The sequence below is a fragment of the Oncorhynchus clarkii genome, chromosome 30 (assembly GCF_045791955.1).
Source record: "Oncorhynchus clarkii lewisi isolate Uvic-CL-2024 chromosome 30, UVic_Ocla_1.0, whole genome shotgun sequence".
Lineage (NCBI taxonomy): Eukaryota > Metazoa > Chordata > Actinopteri > Salmoniformes > Salmonidae > Oncorhynchus > Oncorhynchus clarkii.
The window spans coordinates 1,346,391-1,363,599 of NC_092176.1; the positions used below are offsets into that span (position 1 = coordinate 1,346,391).

The window sequence follows — 17,209 nt, forward strand, 5'->3', positions numbered from 1 at the left end:
TTTGATAGGACACCTGCTTAATTGGCCTTATCCTGCAGGAATTTAAAAGATCCTGCACATCCTGGCCCCAAAAATTACATGATATTCCCACAGAATCAGCTTAATTCTTTCAGAATTGTACAAATGGAGATGTCTAACAGTGTTTTGAGTAATGTTGTCGTTGAAAACAGTAGTTGGTACCAGAAGACTGCAGCAGAGGACCCATTTCCCCAGACTGCAACAGAGGAGAGGACTGAGAAGGCGTCAACCCTTCATCTCTGTAAGGCAAGGGAAGATTCTCAATTGGGAAAAGTCAGTCCTCAACTCCTCCGTCGTCTTCTCCTCCATGACCCGGAAACGAGAAGTGGTCGAGTGCTCCAGGTGAGTATCAATTCGTTAGTAGATGAACAGAGGAGCCTGTTCACCACCTCCATTTCCTGATGATCAAGAGTATCCTTATGACATCTAGCACGGAAGTTTAAAAAAAATCCGCCACAGCTTTTTTCTCGAAGGAAAAAAACATGCACATATTTCAAAACAACATATTACTTTAGCGTTTTAGCTACTTATTATTTTATCTATAAAATGTCTTGCACAACTAGCTAAATGTAGTTTTTATCGCTTTGCACATTTTATTTTGGGATTCCACTGCTGTAAAAGTAATTTGCCTGGTGAGTGGGAATGGAGGAGTCTCATTTCATACAAGCATGTTTCCTCTATTACCTTTTTCAAAGCAGGAGAGAGGCGATATGAGTCGAGCAAAACCAATTGAGCTTCTCCCTAGGTCGCCTTGGTGAGGTGGCCTGATGTTGAAAGACCCGAAACACAGAATGACCCCAAGTTACATCACTGTGTCCAAGAGCATTGTCAGATGTATCCAATCAATAGTACAGATAATAGTAATGGTAGCAAACTAAACTTAATACAGCATGGGGAAAATGCAACACAGCAAAAAAAGCCTATGCAATTATACACAATGCGCACAGTAGGCTAATCATATTCTATGAATATGCTCTTCCATGAGAGCCTATGTTTGGTTTCCTGACAGGGCAACGGGGTGATTGAATGGCGGCACACCTGCAATTATGGTAAGCTACAGAACAGATGTCATTAAACAGCCTGTAACTTACTGTTCAACTGTTGTAGCTATGTTATTGCATTTTGATCAATACACAAGGTCAAATTCCATTTGACAAAGAAGTTGAATTTTTGTAAGTGGCCATACTGTTACTTGCCAGCATCATCAGGCCAGCAATTGGTCCAGCGCATCACCTGCTTCATGAGGATGCTGCTCAGTCGTCAGGGAAGAAGGGGTGCACGCCACGCATGCTCGTGGGCTGTGTAATGCGGAAGGGGGAAGCAAAGAGATTACATTAGCGTCAAGCGAGCAACATTAGCGTCCTGGCAGCAACATTAAGATTTCCGGTTTTTCGATTGTGGCTTCAAAGTAAAAGTGTGGTACAACGCTATGATATGAAATCAATAATTTTGCAGCTTTGCATAGTGACTAATGTTAAAATTAGGTTACAAAAGTATAACTACGTTGGTGAAAAAACTAAAAATAATTACTACTTTACATAAGATAAATAATATAAAGGGGAGCACATTGAGAAATGGTTGGATCTTCAATAAATTAATGTAAGAACATAATATTCTAACAACCTATTGATCTAGCACTAGAGTCTATATATGGTGTTATTTCCTGTCTACATTTCAAACAGCACTTTCTACTCCACATATTCCATTGGTCCCAATGCAATACAGTGTAGTGTAGGCCTATAAATTACATATTGGCTTATTAAGAAAAACTATTATGAGCTGATGCAAAAGTGTGGTGGGGAATACTCTAGGGTCTGTAGAATCTATATATGGTGTTATTTCACGAGGGACTGAGATCTTGCATTGGGACCAATTGAATGGGTGGAGTAGAAAGTGTTGCTGGATATTTAGACCTCAATCCCCCATGAAATAACACAATATATAGATTCTACCGACCCTAGTGAGTAATCCAAACTCTACTTTTACTTCGGCACCTAGAATAGTTTGCTCTATATAAGCCAATATGTATTTAAAGTGGCAATCAGTAGCTAATACAATAACAAAGCTGCACCCCACCATTGTTTAGGGAAAAAGCAGAGGTGTGGGCCTGGAGAAATTGAACTATTCTTAAATTCATAGACATGCATGGATTTGACTGTCAATGATATACAAAGTATAGTGTTAACCATGTTATAAAGCTACATTTACTTTGTTTATAAACATTTAGAGTAAAACAAGCTTATACGATGGGGTTTGATGGGGTACAACCATTGAACTAAACTCATGAGGCATTTATAAGTTAGTCTTCAATAATCAATGGGTACATATCAAGCATTTTTAAGTCCAAATATGGTTGCAGCAACTGCTTATTGCCTCTTTTATTATACAGTGTATTGCATTGGGGGCATTTATTTTACCTTGAATGTGTTTTAAAACCCACATTTAATGCACGTGTCATAAAATATGAGTCATTGTTAATGTTTAGACAATTATGTTTTTATATTTCATGAATCAATACAGGTTGACACTTTTCTACTATTACGTGGTGACTTTTATTTATTTTTTTATCCAAAATTCCGTGACCCGGAAGTACTAATTTAGTGTAGCTGGTAGAGATTATACGTCATTGAGGTGCATTTGTGCGATAGATTATTAAATTAACCATGCTATGCACCCACATGAAAATCTTACAGATATAGCAAAACTAGCAATATTCAATCAATAGAGGTTTAAATATATTCAGACGAGCTTCGTCTGTCATTGGAAGGAGCAGCGTGGACATTGGAATTCAGCTGAAGGTAACACATTTCTGCTATCTTGACTAGCTAACTGCGGCTTCTTCGCCGGGGCTCGCTCACACATGCATCTTTCTTTTCAGCCAAAAACAGCGAGATTTGAGTCGTCTGTAGTTTTCGTATTATGGCAGTATTTGGTCCAAATTACTTGCCCGGACCATGATTTCCCCGTTCCACAAATAACATTGAGATTATGTTTGGACATTGGCACTTACAGCGTTGACGTTTGACAGCTCAAGCTGCTGTCCTGCATTCAAATATGGAAGCTAGCGAATGTAAGGAGGTAAAATTAGTTTTATATTGGATATTCGGTTCACTGGTCAATGGCTATTAAATCAAGCATGCCATGACTATGAAGATGGTATATTCTGAATCAATTTAGATGTTCTTTTTTTTTTGGTAGGTGTCTTTCAATCTTCAGTAGCTCTTAGACAAAGCATGCCATGACTATGACAAATTATATATTCTAAATCACGGGAGGATGGACAAAAAATCACTTTATATTTATTTACATTGCTTAGTTTTTCTTGTTGTTTTTGGTAACATTGTCATAGTCATGGCATGATTTGTGTAAGGGCGATTGATGATTGAAAAATGTAAATTAAGAGATTTCCAAAATAAGAGCAGTTTTTTTTTCACATCCTCTCCTGATTCTGAATAGTCATGGCACACTTTGTCTAAGAGCTATTGATGAGCGAGAACCAAATATCCACTGAATATCCAATATATATATAGATTTTTTTACCTCTGTAGCTAATGTTAGCTAGCTGGCTAAATTCATAGCAAGGAGACAATTTACTAGCTACCTCATGATGTTACTCCAGATTACATCTAGTGAGTTATCAAGATACCCACGTTAACATTTTAATAGCAATGTAAACAGCAGCTGTAGTTTGCTACATCATGTACACCAGTGCAACAACTGTCAGTGTTTCTCAACAGTGAATTAGCTAGCTAGCTAGGCTAGTAGTCATATTGCTCCATGACCTTTTTTGGAAGGGATTTTTGTGGCATGATTGATAACATTACCTAGCTAGTGCATTGCATTCAACTTTAGACCTAGGTAGTCTTTTAAAGATAAAATAAGATGATTTGCCTATAGCCATGTTATAACTCCAACAACGATGAGGCTTTTTACACATTTTGAATTATTTATAAAGGCATTATAAAGAATACAAATTGGTAAAAAGCCATATTTTGAGTCATCATGGCTAATGTGCCTAGTGAGAAAATAGCATTTATAGTACAGAATCTGATTGTTTGTATTGTTACGTGTTTTTTTTTTTTTTTTTTTTTTTTTTTTTCACCTTTATTTAACCAGGTAGGCTAGTTGAGAACAAGTTCTCATTTGCAACTGCGACCTGGCCAAGATAAGGCATAGCAGTGTGAACAGACAACACAGAGTTACACATGGAGTAAACAATTAACAAGTCAATAACACAGTAGAAAAAAGGGGAGTCTATATATACATTGTGTGCAAAAGGCATGAGAAGGTAGGCAAATAATTACAATTATGCAGATTAACACTGGAGTGATAAATGATCAGATGGTTATGTAAAGGTAGAGATAGAGATATTGGTGTGCAAAAGAGCAGAAAAATAAATAAATAAAAACAGTATGGGGATGAGGTAGGTGAAAATGGGTGGGCTATTTACCAATAGACTATGTACAGCTGCAGCGATCGGTTAGCTGCTCAGATAGCAGATGTTTGAAGTTGGTGAGGGAGATAAAAGTCTCCAACTTCAGCGATTTTTGCAATTCGTTCCAATCACAGGCAGCAGAGAACTGGAACGAAAGGCGGCCAAATGAGGTGTTGGCTTTAGGGATGATCAGTGAGATACACCTGCTGGAGCGCGTGCTACGGATGGGTGTTGCCATCGTAACCAGTGAACTGAGATAAGGCGGAGCTTTACCTAGCATGGACTTGTAGATGACCTGGAGCCAGTGGGTCTGGCGACGAATATGTAGCGAGGGCCAGCCGACTAGAGCATACAAGTCGCAGTGGTGGGTGGTATAAGGTGCTTTAGTGACAAAACGGATGGCACTGTGATAAACTGCATCCAGTTTGCTGAGTAGAGTGTTGGAAGCAATTTTGTAGATGACATCGCCGAAGTCGAGGATCGGTAGGATAGTCAGTTTTACTAGGGTAAGTTTGGCGGCGTGAGTGAAGGAGGCTTTGTTGCGGAATAGAAAGCCGACTCTTGATTTGATTTTCGATTGGAGATGTTTGATATGGGTCTGGAAGGAGAGTTTAGAGTCTAGCCAGACACCTAGGTACTTATAGATGTCCACATATTCAAGGTCGGAACCATCCAGGGTGGTGATGCTGGTCAGGCGTGCGGGTGCAGGCAGCGAACGGTTGAAAAGCATGCATTTGGTTTTACTAGCGTTTAAGAGCAGTTGGAGGCCACGGAAGGAGTGCTGTATGGCATTGAAGCTCGTTTGGAGGTTAGATAGCACAGTGTCCAAGGACGGGCCGGAAGTATATAGAATGGTGTCGTCTGCGTAGAGGTGGATCAGGGAATCGCCCGCAGCATGAGAAACATCATTGATATATACAGAGAAAAGAGTCGGCCCGAGAATTGAACCCTGTGGCACCCCCATAGAGACTGCCAAAGGACCGGACAGCATGCCCTCCGATTTGACACACTGAACTCTGTCTGCAAAGTAATTGGTGAACCAGGCAAGGCAGTCATCCGAAAAACCGAGGCTACTGAGTCTGCCGATAAGAATACGGTGATTGACAGAGTCGAAAGCCTTGGCAAGGTCTATGAAGACGGCTGCACAGTACTGTCTTTTATCGATGGCGGTTATGATATCGTTTAGTACCTTGAGCGTGGCTGAGGTACACCCGTGACCGGCTCGGAAACCAGATTGCACAGCGGAGAAGGTACGGTGGGATTCAAGATGGTCAGTGATCTGTTTGTTGACTTGGCTTTCGAAGACCTTAGATAGGCAGGGCAGGATGGATATTGGTCTGTAACAGTTTGGGTCCAGGGTGTCGCCCCCTTTGAAGAGGGGGATGACTGCGGCAGCTTTCCAATCCTTGGGGATCTCAGACGATATGAAAGAGAGGTTGAACAGGCTGGTAATAGGGGTTGCGACAATGGCGGCGGATAGTTTCAGGAATAGAGGGTCCAGATTGTCAAGCCCAGCTGATTTGTACGGGTCCAGGTTTTGCAGCTCTTTCAGAACATCTGCTATCTGGATTTGGGTAAAGGAGAACCTGGAGAGGCTTGGGCGAGTAGCTGCGGGGGGGGGGGGAGCTGTTGGACGAGGTTGGAGTAGCCAGGCGGAAGGCATGGCCAGCCGTTGAGAAATGCTTGTTGAAGTTTTCGATAATCATGGATTTATCGGTGGTGACCGTGTTACCTAGCCTCAGTGCAGTGGGCAGCTGGGAGGAGGTGCTCTTGTTCTCCATGGACTTCACAGTGTCCCAGAACTTTTTGGAGTTGGAGCTACAGGATGCAAACTTCTGCCTGAAGAAGTTGGCTTTAGCTTTCCTGACTGACTGTGTGTATTGGTTCCTGACTTCCCTGAACAGTTGCATATCGCGGGGACTGTTCGATGTTAGTGCAGTCCGCCACAGGATGTTTTTGTGCTGGTCGAGGGCAGTCAGGTCTGGAGTGAACCAGGGGCTATATCTGTTCTTAGTTCTGCATTTTTTGAACGGAGCATGCTTATCTAAAATGGTGAGGAAGTTACTTTTAAAGAAAGACCAGGCATCCTCAACTGACGGGATGAGGTCAATGTCCTTCCAGGATACCCGGGCCAGGTCGATTAGAAAGGCCTGCTCACAGAAGTGTTTTAGGGAGCGTTTGACAGTGATGAGGGGTGGTCGTTTGACTGCGGCTCCATAGCGGATACAGGCAATGAGGCAGTGATCGCTGAGATCCTGGTTGAAGACAGCGGAGGTGTATTTGGAGGGCCAGTTGGTCAGGATGATGTCAATGAGGGTGCCCTTGTTTACAGAGTTAGGGTTGTACCTGGTGGGTTCCTTGATGATTTGAGTGAGATTGAGGGCATCTAGCTTAGATTGTAGGACTGCCGGGGTGTTAAGCATATCCCAGTTTAGGTCACCTAACAGAACAAACTCTGAAGCTAGATGGGGGGCAATCAATTCACAAATGGTGTCCAGGGCACAGCTGGGAGCTGAGGGGGGTCGGTAGCAGGCGGCAACAGTGAGAGACTTATTTCTGGAGAGAGTAATTTTCAAAATTAGTAGTTCGAACTGTTTGGGTATGGACCTGGAAAGTATGACATTACTTTGCAGGCTATCTCTGCAGTAGACTGCAACTCCTCCTCCTTTGGCAGTTCTATCTTGACGGAAGATGTTATAGTTGGGTATGGAAATCTCAGAATTTTTGGTGGCCTTCCTGAGCCAGGATTCAGACACGGCAAGGACATCAGGGTTAGCAGAGTGTGCTAGAGCAGTGAGTAAGACAAACTTAGGGAGGAGGCTTCTGATGTTGACATGCATGAAACCAAGGCTTTTTCGATCACAGAAGTCAACAAATGAGGGTGCCTGGGGACATGCAGGGCCTGGGTTTACCTCCACATCACCCGCGGAACAGAGAAGGAGTAGTATGAGGGTGCGGCTGAAGGCTATCAAAACTGGTCGCCTAGGGCGTTGGGGACAGAGAATAAGAGGAGCAGGTTTCTGGGCATGGTAGAATATATTCAGGGCATAATGCGCAAACAGGGGTATGGTGGGGTGCGGGTACAGCGGAGGTAAGCCCAGGCACTGGGTGATGATGAGAGAGGTTGTATCTCTGGACATGCTGGTTGTAATGGGTGAGGTCACCGCATGTGTGGGGGGTGGGACAAAGGAGGTAACAGGGGTATAAAGAGTGGAACTAGGGGCTCCATTGTAAACTAAAACAATGATAACTAACCTGCACAACAGTACGTGTTGTTACGTGTTACGTGTTTTAGTTTTATATTTAACTAGCAAGTCAGTCAGGTGAAAATGTGTATTTACAAACCTATCCGGCCAAACCTGGATGACGCTGGGGCAATTGTGCGCTGCCCTGTGGGACTCCCAATCACGGCCGGATGTGATACAGCCTGGATTCGAACCAGGGACTGTAGTGATGCCTCTTGCACTGAGATGCAGTGCCTTAGACCACTGCGCCACTCGGGAGACCGAGTGTTATCAGGAAACTCCTGTCACATTCGGGTTGTTCCATTTGAGTTCAACAAAGATTTTCTATTATATCAACAAGATAGTCAAGTACCCGCTCTAACAATGGAAATTAATGTCCTCAAAGATGGAAGGGAGGTGAGATCAGATGGGACTCTTCTAGGCAATGAGAGCAAAAATATTTTTTTTATGACCATGGTTCCACATATTCCCATGACAAGGGAAAACTATTATTTGTATTGTATTCTGTTATATTCCATTATAATGTTACTATAAAATACAGTGGGGCAAAAAAGTATTTAGTCAGCCACCAATTGTGCAAGTTCTCCCACTTAAAAAGATGAGAGGCCTGTAATTTTCATCATAGATACACTTCAACTATGACAGACAAAATGAGGGGGAAAAAATCCTGAAAATCACATTGTAGGATTTTTAATGAATTTATTTGCAAATTATGGTGGAAAATAAGTATTTGGTTAATAACAAAAGTTTATCTCAATACTTTGTTATATACCCTTTGTTGGCAATGACAGAGGTCAAACATTTTCTGAAAGTCTTCACAAGGTTTTCACACATTGTTGCTGGTATTTTGGCCCATTCCTCCATGCAGATCTCCTCTAGAGCAGTGATGGTTTGGGGCTGTTGCTGGGCAACACGGACTTTCAACTCCCTCCAAAGATTTTCTATGGGGTTGAGATCTGGAGACTGGCTAGGCCACTCCAGGACCTTGAAATGATTCTTATGAAGCCACTCCTTCGTTGCCCGGGCGGTGTGTTTGGGATCATTGTCATGCTGAAAGACCCAGCCACGTTTCATCTTCAATGCCCTTGCTGATGGAAGGAGGTTTACACTCAAAATCTCACGATACATGGCCCCATTCATTCTTTCCTTCACACGGATCAGTCGTCCTGGTCCCTTTGCAGAAAAACAGCCCCAAAGCATGATGTTTCCACACCCATGCTTCACAGTAGGTATGGTGTTCTTTGGATGCAACTCAGCATTCTTTGTCCTCCAAACACGACGAGTTGAGTTTTTACCAAAAGGTTCTCTTTTGGTTTCATCTGACCATATGACATTCTCCAAATCTTCTTCTGGATCATCCAAATGCTCTCTAGCAAACTTCAGATGGGCCTGGACATGTACTGGCTTAAGCAGGGGGACACGTCTGGCACTGCAGAATTTGAGTCCCTGGCGGCGTAGTGTGTTACTGATGGTAGGCTTTGTTACTTTGGTCCCAGCTCTCTGCAGGTCATTCACTAGGTCCCCCCGTGTGGTTATGGGATTTTTGCTCACCGTTCTTGTGATCATTTTGACCCCACGGGGTGAGATCTTGCGTGGAGCCCCAGATCGAGGGAGATTATCAGTGGTCTTGTATGTCTTCCATTTCCTAATAATTGCTCCCACAGTTGATTTCTTCAAACCAAGCTGCTTACCTATTGCAGATTCAGTCTTCCCAGCCTGGTGCAGGTCTACAATTTTGTTTCTGGTGTCCTTTGACAGCTCTTTGGTCTTAGCCATAGTGGAGTTTGGAGTGTGACTGTTTGAGGTTGTGGACAGGTGTCTTTTATACTGATAACAACTTCAAACAGGTGCCATTAATACAGGTAACGAGTGGAGGACAGAGGAGCCTCTTAAAGAAGAAGTTACAGGTCTGTGAGAGCCAGAAATCTTGCTTGTTTGTAGGTGACCAAATACTTATTTTCCACCATAATTTGCAAATAAATTTATTAAAAATCCTACAATGTGATTTTCTGGATTTTCTCATTTTGTCTGTCATAGTTGAAGTGTACCTATGATGAAAATTACAGGCCTCATCTTTTTAAGTGGGAGAACTTGCACAATTGGTGGCTGACTAAATAGTTTTTTGCCCCACTGTATGTGTGTTCCAATTTTGTTCCAATCAAAAGGGGTGCTGTCAAAGTGATTAAAATCAGATTGAACCACCCATCCTTTTGCACACCTTGGTTCTTCCATTAATTGAGAGCTGTCGAAAGATTTTTCATGCCAAGACATTACATTACTTGCCTAGTAGGACACGTGATACACAGTAGCATTAAAAGTAGAGCTCTATAAAGGGATTAGGGTTCCATTTGGGATGCTATCTATGGCATGTTTATGTTGGTTTAATTTTGGAATCAGAAATACCTCTGTCCAAAAAAAAAAAAAAAAAAACACTGGTTGTTATTCACCAGCACTGTCGAGTATGGGAATGACAGAGTATTAATTGCTTGTGTGATTTATTAACATTGTTTGCCAAGTAGCTTATTATAATAAAATGTATTTGAGATGTTACTAATGTCAGGCTGATAATATCGATGGCCTCCTAGTTCTAAGACTCTTCTGTAGCTTTTGTACTGTGTACGCAACCTTTCTAGTTACACTTAGCCTGACTTGTGTTGAAATTGACTAGGCTTATTAGACATTCATATTGAATCTACAACTCCAAGTGAAAATAGACCTAACTATCTCTGTTTTTTCTCTGTGGGACTTTGCTCCATCCATGCAATCAGTAACGCGTTGGAGGTAGCCTATCTCTGTATTTTTCATAGAACTTCTAAGTTTGATAAAACCCCCGTGGGCCATTTCTAGCCGGGATATGTAAAACATTCCATTTGAATGGTCCAAGATAAGGCTATAGTGAAGTTAGTAATTGTTTTATATGAGGTATTGTGTAGTTGTATAAATGTTGTGTGATCCATCACGTCTAATGGCTTATTCCAATGAATGTATAGCCTACTCTTAATTATAGGTTTCCGGGAAAATGTTTCCTCAGTTTTAAATTGAAATGTGTGACTGAGGACAATACTGTAGGCTGCTATATAGGCTAGATTTGTTGCATTGAAATGACTACTTGGCCTATTTCCTCTTTTGTCACTCTAGACAATACCATGTCTATCTATCTTACAGAGAGTATAAATGTTGTACACTATATTCACACAACCTTTTTTTTTGTAGATTACATTACAGTTGTAGCCTAATAGTTTCAGTAGTTTGTCAAATGGCACTTTTGCACACAAGGAAATGGACAGTGCATCTTCAGACTGATGGGTTGTGGTGTTGAGGTTGTGTGGTTCATCCCTTGATGGGACCTTTTTTAAACCAACCCGAAGCCCTGATTTCTTTCACTGTGCGTCTCTCTGACTGTGTCATGTCTGTTTTGCAGAGTGACTGCCGCTGAACCTTGATGTGCGAATCAGGGTCGCGCCGCTCCACGCTCGTCTCCAGGCTGCCCATCTTCAGGCGGAGCGTAAGTAAGAGGCAGGACTCGTTGCCCTCCTCCCCATCCTCGGCCGGCGTGGGCAATGGCGTTCACACCTCGTCCCCCTCCAGCACCAACTCCAGCAACAGCAGCACGGGCAAGCGCCGCAGCCTTTTCCGCACGCCCTCCATCAGCTTCAGCAGCAAGAGGAACAGTGAGCCGCCACGCATCCAGACCCCTCCTCTGGACCCAGCCCAGGACACCAACAGCAGCCAGAACAACCCTCCGCTGGGCTTCCAAGATGGCGCTGTGCTTCCACGGGCCAAGACGCGCCACTCCTTTGGCTTTGGGGGCCACCGGCAGAAAAAGCTCACCCGCTCGCAGACTGAAGACTTTGAGAAGGTGACCTCCACGGTCAATAGGAACGTGTTCATCAACTGCATCAGCTCAGGTACCAACGAGGGCGATGACTCGGGGTATCTGGATGACTTCAGCGGCGAAAGCAAGCGCTCGTACAGGCAGAAGAAATCGCTGCTGCCCAAGTCCTTCTCTGCCCACCACCGCTTCTCCAAGAACTCTGAGCAGTGCAAGCCCCCAGTGGTGAGTGTAGTGCCCCTGACGTCAGAGGGTACCCCGGGCTCGTGGCCAGGCGAGCTGTTGGGGGAGAGCTCCCTGCAGTCGCCCATGTTGTCTGAGGACCGCACCACGGCCCTCACCCCCTCTGAGTTTAATGTCCCCATCACAGAGGACTCTGTGTCCGAGGTGGATGTGCTGCTTGCCCCCAGCCTCGCCGCCACGCCAGATAACTTCAGCCACGTCGTCTCTACCTCCCAGGTGTTCTTCATGCCTGCCCAAGCTGCCACAGACAAGCCCCTTCTGCCAGACACCAGCACCGCAAACACCACAGAGTGTGAGACTGCAGTCCCTGTCACAGAACCAGCAACAGCTGCAACACCACCAATGTCACCGGAACAACAAACACAATCGCAGGAAGAGAAGGAAGAAGAGGAAGAGAAGAAGGAGGATGTTATGATGGTGGAGGAGGTCAGACCAGCGCAGACAGAGACTAGTGAAAGCGAGGCAGGCCCAGTGCGTAGTAAAGGCTACCATTCCAATCCAGAGCAGTCTGAGAGGAGGTCCAGGAACACAGTGTTCATCCAGGAACCAGGCAAGGGAGTGTGCTGCGGTAGACATGAACCCAGGTCATGCCACCTGAGGAAACCCCACACAGGTAAAAACTGAACAATTAATTGAATAACATGCGGAGTACTGATTGATCTCTATGTGATTGACTCATTGATAATAGAAAGGAGGTGCATTGCTCTTGTGAAAAGCTAATTGTAAATTACTGACAAGTATACTGAACAAAAATATAAACGCAACATGTAAGGTGTTGGTTCCAAATTTCAAGAGCTGAAATAAAAGATCCCAGAAATATTCCATATGCACAAAAAGCACACATTTGTTCACGTTCCTCTTAGTGAGCCTTTCTAATTTGCAAAGATGTGGCGTGGCATATCAAGAAACTGATTAAACAGCATGATAATTACACAGGTGCACCTTGTGCTGGGGGTAATAAAAGGCCACTCTAAAATGTGGACTTTTGTCACACAATGCCTATGCCCTCCAAGGCCCACCCATGGCTGCGCATCTGTCCAGTCATGTGAAATCCATAGATTAGAGCCTAATGAATTTATTTCAATTGACTGATTTCCTTATATGAACTGTAACTCGGTAAAATCGTAAAAATGATTGGGTTTTATATTTTTGTTCAGTACATTTTGGCCAAAGTGTTTGCACACAGTATTGCCTACCACCGTTTGAGACTGACTTTGTGTTTTCGATCACCGACAAATAGACATTTTCTGTTCAAAGTGGTTGAACTTTACACTGCTTTCACATTCAGAAGGCAGAGGTATGGTCTACAATGTAGGCTATATTTTATGTACCCTTTGGTTGGATGATGTTGAAAGTACCAAAATCAGAACGACAAGACTGATTAGGGGGTTGAGCAGCACTATTTTAGGCCCATGTGCCTGTTCTCAGTACAGTGGGAACTATTTCCTCTTAAAGGTATATTTATTAACCAATGGACAGCGGTTTCCTAAGACATTGTAGGCTGTAGTCACACCTGGATAACACCTCCTGTACAAATTCCTACCCTTTGGCTATGTCTTTCTGAAACGGCCCACTAGACTCCACCGTTCACCTACCAAACTTGAAACAGTGTGGCACTGCTTGTAACATCCTTATATCTGAATAGTTTTTGTAAGACAACTGTTTGTGAACTGCATTGGTTAGTCTACTGGTTTTGGGCAGTGTTAGGCTATCCATAATGATTAACACATCACTGTTATTGTTCATTTCTGATGTAAGCTTATTTCTTGTCTGTCTGTTGCTTAGGTTACTTTGTATTGGTGATAACACGTAAGTAGTTATACTTGCACCTAAAAAGTGTGCTCTGTGATGATGTAGATCTATAACCTAAATTCAATCAATTAGTAAAAGTAGCCTTATTCCCTCACTATATTGGAAAAGTGCCTTTACATTAGTGCAAAGGTTCACCTAAAATAATTTATTTCCATAAAATCACTGAAGCTGTTGTTGCAAAACACTGGATCGCTTCCAGCCCCAAGGCTTGCGATAGCCAATTGATTGTTTGCTTGTTTTTAAGTTTTCCCCCCCAACGTGTAGTCTGCAGTTGTTTGTCTGTGTCGCATTCGACAGTCTGTCTACTTGTCTGTTCGCCACTTTTTTGCCTAGCTTCCTGCCTCCACGTCAGCAAAAATATTATCATGTGTCTTGTGCTCTGCCCTCCACAGTGTCCATGTGCAGCAGCAGCGCCAGCCCCTACCACGAGGTGATGCGCATGGAGCGCCGGCTACGTTCCTCCTCGGAGGGTGCCGGGGGGCCACGGGGGCTCCACCTCAACCTCAAAGATCCCCATTGCACTGCCGAGGGGCGCGTGCTGCTGAAACAGAGGACCAACTCGTCGTCCTCCAAGCTTGGCAGCCTCGTACGTGTTTACACTACACTACACTTCAGTACAGCACAGTTACACTAGGATTACAGTAGAGGACAGTCCAGCAGGGGAGCTGGCAATGGTGCTAGCGGCTCCTCACTGTTGCTGCAGACTAAATAGCTTAGTCCATGGCCGCATCCTTCTCTGGATTACACTCTCACACGGGGATAACAGCCCGCCCTAAATTAAACAGACTAATCATCTAACTAACTGTGCTGCAGATCAGTGCAACAGGACAGCAACTTGTCACTCAAGGGATTGCCTGCATAAACCGCCACCGAGCAGAGCAAAATTCAGTTGGTGGTACAGTAACCAAAAAAGCTTGGGAACCACTGCTGTAGTGCACCACATTTTTCAGGCTTATACTTAGATCTATTTCATTTTCGAGGTGGCTCGACAACCCTCATCTTCCATACCTAGAAAGGAAAGCACATGTGAAATACATGTTGGGCTAAATCTGTGGTCGATAACACATCTAAGTGGCGGCCGACTCTACCGTCTTGTTTTTTTGCTCTGGTGGAGAATCACAAAGTGTGGCTGTAGGAGTGTATTACCAATTTAGTCTCTTTTTACCAGCTTCTTTTTTAACTTTGGGTGAAAAAAAGAAGGCAATCCAGTACGACGAGTAGAGCTTCAGTGAAACGCTAAAGTGTTTTCCATTGTCTGTTGAGTAGGTTTGTGGTTTCATGAGCAGTCAAGTGTGATGCAGAGGTGGACTAAAGTAGTTTTCTGGACAAGTACAAGGCAATACTGGGAAGATAATCCCTCCCTTCTCTGTCATAATTACAATACACTCAACAGCCAACAGGATATGCCTGCTCTGTCTTACACTTTGGGTACAAGATATACATACAATCATTCTAAACTGGCAAAAGTGCCTAAACTGTTTTTAAGTGAACTTGTATTATGTTCGGTACATGTATTCACGTCATAAGACGTGCTTAGAGAACCGTGTGGATGTTGAAGGAACTGGTATTTTTACCATCATACTGTACATCAAGAGATTGTTAACCAACCCATTTTTCAAAATATGTAGGAATTGTAGTCTCCCCTGGCCTGTAGTAGACTGGTAAGGAAAAGTTTGAGAACTTATTTGATTTGAGTGACACACTTTGACGCAAATCATTTGTGTGAAGGGTTACAAACTAAGTCCATTATTATCTATATGAATAGCCCCTCCTTAACTCTCAGGAGGGGTGTAATTCACTAGGCTCCAAATGGACCAGGGAGGGGACCTATTTGAATTTGTCCTGTAGGAAACGGTTGTTTTATTACTGTGCCAAATGTTTTGCTATGGTGTGCGCTAATTAGGACGGACCCTATTTAGTTGACTGGTCGATTGTTTGGTCGATAGGCTGTTGGTTGACAATATCTTTTTTTTCTTTTTCTTGAGCAGTGTAAAATATATTTAAAATCATGGCACTCGAGACACCTGTCAGATTCATGCCTGTCTGAGTGGACATTGCAAATGGCACACCAGTATCACCGGTAGTATATTTGCTGTTAATTACCATAATTTCTAATCGACGATATTTATTTGGTTATGGTAATTTCTGTTAATGCATTCAATATATTATTATTACTGTCTTGTCTTTGTAGGAGTGGACACGTTGTTTGCAGAGCGCACAACCTAGGCTATACTTATGATAAAAAAAGTTGTGGGTTATTTCATTCCATTATCCAGTTGTCAATTTATTCATTAAGGATGTGCACCTGATTACGCATAGAAGTAGGCCTAGGTGACCTGGCCTGTGTGCAAATGTAGGCCTATAAATGTGCCCATTTGGGGATCTGATACTATTTCTGATTGACTTAACTCACCATCACTGTGGAACTTCTCAAAGTAATGTTTTCTTCGCCTCAAACAGCGAGTCAACAAAGTCTGTTTTTACATCCATTGATAATGACAATAGTTCCTCAACATAGCCTATTTGAAAAGTCTTTAGAGCTCTCTCCCTTTCCATAACCACTCAGCATGAAAGGGGAAGAAAATGTCATGCTCTGATCTGGTGGAAACATCATAAAATAGGCCTACCTGATTACTTCTTATCCCTTGTGTAAATAGCTTACAGCTGTGTCTGTCCTGAGCTCACTGGCGTGGGAAACTCTAAGGGCCCGGGAATATTCTATACAATGTCGCAAGTTTGCTAGCACGAGCATCTGGCCGGACCAAGTTAATAGTTGACACAATGCCTCTCGGGTCAACCAATACACCCCTGGAGTCTGGACCTCTGCAACGGCACATTTTTCTCTATTGGTCCTCTTGAATTAACTCCACAGGCACAAAATGTATAATATCTACTGACCCAAAGTCTTTCTATGTGCAGAATAAGAGACACCTGCTTATTCTGAATGTTTTCCATATTACTGAGGTTGGCATTGATGAAATAGATCCTTGTTTTAACGAGCCACTGTTTTTTAATCTCTATTAGCATAAAGTTACTCACTCAAACATTATTGCACTGTAAAAAAGGTCAGAGCTTGCACAGTGAAGGAGTTTTAATACACATCTATTACTGGGGGATGACATTAACATGCTAATTTAGCTCCAAATGATGTATATAATAGATGTCATTTTACAACAGTGGGTGAGGACTGACACCCTGTTCCAATCACTATTACTTGAGGAACACCTTAGTTGAGCATTAAGGGCTATATTACCTCTTCATAAGTGGAGGCTAATCATTTCCTTCAAAAGGTATTATACTTTATGCAGATAACTCTTACACTTGACTTGAGCTTGACATTTAGGGTCAGTTTCCCAGGCACAGATTAAACCTTTAATTGATCATCTCTATTGAGGATGCTTCTTAGACCAATAATATTATTAAAGGAATACTGGCAATTAAGAACGGTGTGACAGTGGACAACAGGAGCTTTGTTTGGACACAATGACACTGCCTGGTTCTGATTCACATTGATGTACCCAACTTTAAAGGGATACTGTAGAGATTCTGGCAACCGTTTATTCTACTTACCCTAAGTCGGATGTACTCGTGGATACCAATTGTATGTCTGTGTGCAGTATGGTG

The 17,209-nt window shown here is 43.0% G+C and overlaps 1 protein-coding gene across 5 annotated transcripts in view; it reads left to right on the forward strand.

Moving 5' to 3' along the window:
• The first annotated feature begins 2,612 nt into the window (after positions 1-2,612).
• LOC139389857 (coiled-coil serine-rich protein 1) overlaps positions 2,613-17,209 on the forward strand; it is a 108,542-nt gene continuing 93,945 nt past the window's right edge. For 3 of the 5 annotated variants that reach the window (XR_011629440.1, XM_071136846.1, XM_071136845.1), the window contains exons 1-3: positions 2,633-2,816; positions 11,120-12,386; positions 13,978-14,171. Coding sequence is in view for 4 of the 5 variants with exons in the window: in XM_071136846.1 (XP_070992947.1) it covers positions 11,141-12,386; positions 13,978-14,171 (1,440 nt within the window). In the remaining variant the exon portion in view is untranslated. Of the gene's footprint in view, positions 2,817-11,119; positions 12,387-13,558; positions 13,583-13,977; positions 14,172-17,209 lie in introns of all 5 variants that reach the window. The other 2 variants (XM_071136844.1, XM_071136847.1) reach the window with 2 other exon arrangements.